This window comes from Trachymyrmex septentrionalis, unplaced genomic scaffold (genome assembly GCF_001594115.1).
Source record: "Trachymyrmex septentrionalis isolate Tsep2-gDNA-1 unplaced genomic scaffold, Tsep1.0 scaffold70, whole genome shotgun sequence".
Taxonomy (NCBI): domain Eukaryota; kingdom Metazoa; phylum Arthropoda; class Insecta; order Hymenoptera; family Formicidae; genus Trachymyrmex; species Trachymyrmex septentrionalis.
The window spans coordinates 1,787,723-1,795,203 of record NW_017305885.1 but is presented as its reverse complement, the minus strand read 5'-3'; the positions used below and the strand labels follow the sequence as shown (position 1 = coordinate 1,795,203).

Below are 7,481 nucleotides of genomic sequence, written 5' to 3'. Positions count from 1 at the left end.
GTGTGTATATTGTGTGTGTGTGTGTGTGTGTGTGTGTGTGTGTGTGTGTGTGTGTGTGTGTGTGTGTGTGTGTGTGTGTATGTGTATGATATGTCATATCTTTAATGCAATAATCAGTGAATGTGTGTAACATTACATAGAATCTGAAAGATTACAGGAGAATAAATAACTTGAAAAAACAGACAATATCACATGTAGATTTCCATATCAAAAATTACTTTTTTTTATGCTCGTATTTCATTTTCGTTTACGCGCAGCAGTTTTTATAAAGCGATACAAACTTTGTTATCATAGTTCTGTTTTCTCTGGAATACGGTTCATAAATTACATATAAATCCGTAGTGAAATAGCGAGAATACAGAAGTAGGGGAGATACATTTTTTTTTTCCTAGGTATATGTCAAACTGTTACAGAGCATCGGATGGTGCTTCGTGAGTGACATTTTAACTTTATGAATAATAATGAAAGAGTTACTGTGGTTATTAAGAATATTGTCCTTTTGGATAATTTTATTTCTGGTTTTCTCTCTATTAGGAATTTGTCGTAATAAAAGTCCTTTCTCATTTTGCTCTCGCAACTCATCGATTTCATGGAGTGCATACTAATCATAATTTACTGAATCTATTCGTCTACAATGTTTTTGAACATTTGCTTTTAAAGTTTGCTTTTATTTTTAAATATTTTTTATTATACATACTTTATTATTTTATTATTTATTATTATTTTTATTTGAGTGTTATTTTTATTAATTCAAGTCTCGCAAATTTTTTGAATAGTATTTTATTATCAGCAATATTTCCGAGCATAAATTCCAATAAACTTTTTACGTGAGCGGTAAGCGAAAGATGTGCAGGATGCACAATAATAGCTTCATCGAGATCGAAGAGAGTCATCACTGGAATTGTAGATGGAGTTTTTCAGGGCTTACCTATTGTTGATGCTGCCTCAACAATAACTTCTTATCGTGTCAGCATGCTTTATAGAATATCGATCTCGACTTTTACTCCGCATTCTCCTTCGATCGCGATCTGGTTACGACAGCAAATTTCGAAAGAAATGTAATTTCGACTGAATATTCTGCAATTGGTGGCACGAGTTCGGTTATCAGGGACAGAAATTAGATTTGTGTGACGACGGTGGACAGCGTAAGGAGGGAGAGGGTCGATGTTCATGCAGGCGTATAACTTGGTCAATTTTATCGAATTACTCTGCCGGTTTCTATCCCTTCACACCATACTGATCTTCATTCAGTCTTCGTACGTGTGCTGTTCTTTTGTGATGGACATAGCTTGCGCGTACAATCTAGAAAATATGATAAAATAAATTAAGTCAAATTTTACTTTTATATCCACACCGGAAGCTTCTTTCATGATTCGACAGAGCGGAAATTTATCGTCTTTTATAGCATGAAAATTTAATTTAAGAGCGTACTTGGCTGACGCAGTAAGTTTAATTTAGCAGGCGTAGTAGCGTTGATCTACGTGATCAGAGTTTTATGTGTAAATGTTAATATCCTGGAACGAAGAATATCTTTTTAGTTTGCCCTACGTTTTCTTTATATCCTACGGATCTTGAAATTTGAATACATCTTTCTTGTTACAGTACGATATTATTTAACGAAGCATACCTATATACTTTCTCTATCCATTCTGGTTTTTATTATTTTATTTAATCATTTTTGTAAGAAAACCAATCTTCTTGTTAAAGTACTTATCACAGCAAGATGTAAACGTATAATTATACAGGCTGTCGTAAAATTCTTAGGTGTTTTATTTTTTGCTTTAACTGAGTTTATAATAGAGCAATCTTTTCCAAGTATTTTTCAAGAATTTATTCTCTTTGAACTTTTATGACTCTGTCTGTCACGTTTATATTTCGCAAAATGTTTTTGTCTTTTTGCTCATGCCAAAGTAGCATTGCAGTTTTTCTTGAAAATGTGACATTTTATGCGTTCTTCATAAAGGTGAAATATTTTTAATCTTGTATAACTTGCTTTTTATTAAGAAGAATATGGTGATTATACTTATGTCATACTACTTATCCAATTATTTTTATATTATATATTTCATTTCATTGTACTTATAATTAGATTGAGTAATTATAATTAGATAGATTTCAATTATCATGATACAGAGAGATAGAGAGAGTGGATGTGTTAACAATTAGTTGATTAATGGTTAATTACAATATAGGATTTGATATTTTCCGGTAACACGTAATATCTCTGTCTATTGTCCAGGTAACTTTTACTAACGTCTCAGCAAACATTGCATAGGTTCTTCGCTTTTCCTATTTGCCGAGTCAACAGTCAAACTCCAGCCAGTCCAACGCCATAATAGCTATCTCCCGGCTTCTATTTCCGGCTACGCTGTCGCACTGACAAGTATTGTGCTGTTTGCATAAAGCGATGAGAGGCCTCGAGGTAACGAGACTTGAGTAGGAATCAAGTTGCCAATGAAATGCTGTTTCGACTCTTGATGATAGACCACTTTTTATTTTACGCATGTTGGTTATCACATTGATGGAGACGTGGAGTTGGTTATGTTAAAATAACGATTGTGTTAGTTGGGTCAATGATGTAAATAGAAACACACACACGCACGCACGCACGCACGCACGCACACACGCGCACACACACACACATACATGTATTATGTTACCTATAGATCATATATTGAATATAATTTATCTAGGATATTCGACGTTGTGATTTATGGATATCCATTTTGGATGATCTGGTGGATGATGGATTTGGTGATATCCATTGTTGTAAGGAAATTGTTCAGTTTAGGAACTTGAGTGTTTAGAGAAGAGAAATAAGACAGTAAAATGTCTAAATGTTATAGTTTTATTAATTTAACATATGTAATTAAAAAATATTTTAATCGAAGATATATTATTTCTTTTTTTTGCATTAATTGCATTAACTTTCTAATATAGAATAAATTAGGCTGAAAATATATGTACATATTTATATCTACGCAAGTACACTTACAGACATGATTGTTAATTGTTATCTTATTTTAATTGTAAAAATTTGTTCTTTCCCAATATATGCATTTTTTTATAACATCAATTTATTTAAACAAAACAATTTTTAAGCGAGTTTCTTTCTGTAAAGGATACACTCTCTTAAAAGCTAGCGTCTCTTTCATGACATGGTATTATCTCCTTCATAACGTACTACAAAAATATACTTGATGGGAAAACGCTACCGCGTCTCCTGATTTATAATATTTATATATAAAATAACTGTAGTATACGTAAACAATGTTTAAATATACTTCAGTTATTTTATTTTATGTTTACTAAACATATAATAATAATATATAACACATATATACATATTATAAAACAAATTTTTGCGGACAATTAGCTATAATATGTTTTTGGTTATTAAGCTAAGAGCAATTTTTTTTTTAGTATTTATGAAGAAAAAAGCGGTTTTTGATGTAATGTTTTACGATTAAAGCTCGCGAGATTCGTAATAAAAATATGGATACCATCGCGTGGTTCGATCGTTGCTAACCATCACTTTCGACGCAGTTATTTTCAGGAAGGCTTTATCGCGTCTTTTTTATTGCTCGGGTGTTAAAACCGGTCGTTAAACTCTCAGAGAGAAAATCCCGTTTTATGATTTTTGAAAAATATGAAAATAATAATACACATTGGTTATACAGGGTGTATAAAAAGTAACGGTACGGCGAAATATCTCGAAAATTAAGCATTTTAGGAAAAAGTGTTTCAGATAAAAGTTTTAGAGTTTTGAAAGATCTATTTACTGGCGTAATGAATTTGATCTTGCGTGGCGTCGCCAAGGTTAGATTGATTTTTTAGAAATCGATAATTAGAAAATTAGAAGAATTTGAATAAGTTTCTAATTTATAAAAAGAAAAAAATAATTTTTAACCAAGAACATTTTTTTAATGTTAGAAAATTAATGAAGAACGTATTTTACATATTATGTTTTTTATTAATTGAACAAAAGAAATAGCTATTTTTAATTTTATGTCAATTATTTTCAACTCTATAATTTCTAAATGATTTATTTATTTTTAGAGTAATGTAAATATGATTTCAAACGATTATAAATTTTGTTAAAATTTTGGCAAAAATTGATGTGAAATTTTGATTGAAAACGTTTGTTTTTCTGTAATATCATCATATTTCAATACATTAGTATAGGTCAATAGAAGAACTTACTTCTAATTTGGCTTGTATCTTTTATTTTTTTTTCCTTAAAATAATTTGTGAAGGATTTTTAACGTTATATTTATACGGCGCAATTAAAAAAAACGATTGGATAAATTATAAGCAAATGTATACAATGCAGTGTCCATTTTGAGGTGGAAACAAGGGATATGATCATTCTTCGACAACGGGCACTTAATCAAGGCCTCTTCGAGTCGGACAAGGGTGGGAAAGGCGGAACGAGCCGAAGAGCTTAGTCTAGGTGGCAGACTCCGGGGTTGCCGGACTGAGCGAGACCTTAATTTCCTGTAGCACTACGGTTTATCTCTTCCGCGATTTATCGACTCCCTCGAAAGTTCTACGTTTGCGATCCCCTCGAATGCTAGTTTAGGTTTCTTGCATGCTTGTTGTTGCATCGCTGACCGATCGATCAGTCGACGTTAAGTTGAGAATTTTAGGATGGTTTTTTTTTCAATATGTTGTTTGCTATAAATATTTATTTAACTGCTACGATCTTTGGAAATATTTCGATTAGAATTCTATGCACAGCGAACATACACGCTAAAATTGCCAGCGGAGATGTTTCTGGTGTCAAGCGAAGCGTTACGTGCGCGCACGTATGGACGGGCTTTTAAATTATATTATTATTGGCTTTACAATTTCGTAGCTGTAATGGAAATACGATTACGCAACTTGCCTTGATATTTAATTAAACGCACCAATAGAGCTATTTGCAAGAAAAAACTGTTCGCCATAATGATTGTTGGAAAATGTAAATTTGTGATGCAATTGAATGTTCTTTCATGCTTTATAATAGCTGCTCGATTTATTTAAAATAATTGTGTTGCGGATTTTTTCACGATCGAGAATTATTCTCTTTGAAAATTACAATATTTTTTACACATGATTACTTATCTACTTAGATTATCACAACATATTGGTTTCTGTGAACACAAAACCTTGTATTTAAGAACTTTATCTTCAAAAAAATCTTCAAATTTATCAGGAAATATGTTCCTGAAATTAACGTTTTAGGAAATGTCCCATATATATTCAACATTTGTCTGTTCTTGATTCTTGGCGAATGTCGAGGTAAATCGAACTCAGCCACTTACGAACGGACACTCCCTACTAATTTCCGGCAGCAAATATCCCAATCCGGTCTTGCATCCTTCCCTTTTTTCGCTCTTTTCCATCTGATTTGAACCATTTTCGAAGGATGGAGATATTTCTCACCGACACACATTTGCTAAAGGATATGAGTTAATTGCTATGATTAATAATTTGTATTTAATTCATTAAAATGAATTATCGATTTGCAAACTGATCGAAAATCAAAGATTGATGCGTTAATTAATTTAGTATCACTTGTTTTGAAACGGAACTACATTTGCTTGAATTTATTTCTATATTTATATCAGTAAAGTTATGTTATTTTTTATATCACAATAAAGTTTTTTACTATAAAAAGGGCAATTAAATAAATATATATTCGAGCAATAAAAAAAAAACTGTTAAAAAAAAGTTCTAACATAACTGCAATTATTTAAAATATTGTGCTTTAAAACATCAATTCTGATTATTTATTTATATTATAAATTTTTATTATAGTATAATATATTGTCATAATTATTGTTTGTCTGGTTACATTACAGATACGTGACTGGCTCACCGTCGAAGAAGAGATGTTGCGACAACAATCTGTGGTCGTCGGCGATGTCGACGAAATCATGCATCTTTTGGACAAACAGAAGGTAAGTCAATTATTAGAAATAATTTGATCTATGCAGCAATTTTTTTTTTGAATGAAGATTGTTTATATTATTATCATTATAGTCTCTAATATTTTTTTATTTAGAGCAATATTGGACATATATTCTCAAGTAAAAGTAATTTTATAACTTGTAAATATTTACAAACCAATTAATCAAAATGTGGACATAATTAATATTGATGTTTCAATGACGGATTAATTTCTTAAATAAAAAATAACCAAAATTATTTATTTATATATATTTAAAAGGAATATGCGTGATATGATAACTTGCTTGTGTATATCACAGAAAACTTAATGTGACGTTGTTCATAATTCTATTGCATGTGCATTTTGTTGGAACTATGCTAAATATAAAGATTTTAATATATATTGTACTATATTGAAACATTACTAAAACATTGCCATTTTTCAAGTTTATCGCAATTCGCTGAGGTAATCTGTAAAGGTGATCAGCAATTGCTTTCAAGCTGCTTAGTTCATGCTTGCGTGGCATTATTGGAAAGCACGTTGCTTTTTTTTCTTTCTTCTATCTTTTTATCTTTGTATTAATACAAGAGCCATACCGTCGGAGCGGCCACGAAATTAAAATATTAAAGACTTCTTAGATACGCTGCTTTGTTGTTTCCACTTTGTTCAAGTGGCTTGAACTCGAGAAATTTTATTTTGCGATTTAATTATCAATGGATCCTCTCAAACAAATATTGCAAAACTTTAAATATTTATTACTGGTTTTTCATCGTTGTTTTATATGAATGAACAAGCGGTAAAAGCAGTAGAGAAAGCTAGAAGTTCCAATGTCGGTAACTTTGCGATCTGTCACAGCAGTGCAGTCGATACTTTAACCCCCAAGGTTCGACTCAAGTGCTTGCTGCAGGGGTAAAATGCTCTATCTTTTTCACAGCCAATTCAGCGTGATACCGTAGGTGGAAAAGTTATCGCCGGACGATGAAAAGCGAGACTGCTTAACCGCGAGAAAGGGCGAAGTCATTAGGTGGGTGCATAAAACTTCCGGGATGCAAAGATAGGGAAGTGTAGGTGATTGACCGGGAAAATCCTGACATTGGCATTGGCATTAAGGGTCCGACGAACATTGCCACGCCTTCCTTTGTGCGTCGACGTCGTGCTACGCGTTATTCCGCCATGGTTGTTAATTGCATTGGGCTTAATGGATCGATATCCAGAATTGTCGTATGCGACACGAAATCGCTGCTTTGTACGCAGTGTAGAGTATAATAAATTAGAGGAAAATTTATTTCGATTGATGTGTGTGATTGATGTCGTGCTTCTTAAAATTTCTATACGCTAAAACTTATTAATTTTATTGTACAATGATTTTTAATACAGTATTTTGTAATGCTTTTGTTCAGCTTTACATAAGTGCACATATTTAATGAATATCGAATAAATTGATATTTTTATAAAAAAAATCTTTTAATACAGCATAATTAGGTTTTACCTTACATATAATATTGACATTTTGTGTTATATTTAAACGCGCGCGCATAAAAAAACA

At 31.7% G+C, this 7,481-nt stretch overlaps 1 protein-coding gene across 9 annotated transcripts in view; it reads left to right on the top strand.

Annotated features, from left to right (window-relative positions):
• The window catches only part of LOC108753686 (dystrophin, isoforms A/C/F/G/H), a 456,309-nt gene that overhangs the window by 106,414 nt on the left and 342,414 nt on the right, over positions 1 to 7,481 (top strand). For all 9 annotated transcript variants that reach the window (XM_018495515.1, XM_018495513.1, XM_018495514.1 and 6 more), the window contains one exon: positions 5,847 to 5,945. In XM_018495515.1, the coding sequence (XP_018351017.1) occupies positions 5,847 to 5,945 (99 nt within the window). The remainder of the gene's footprint in view (positions 1 to 5,846; positions 5,946 to 7,481) is intronic.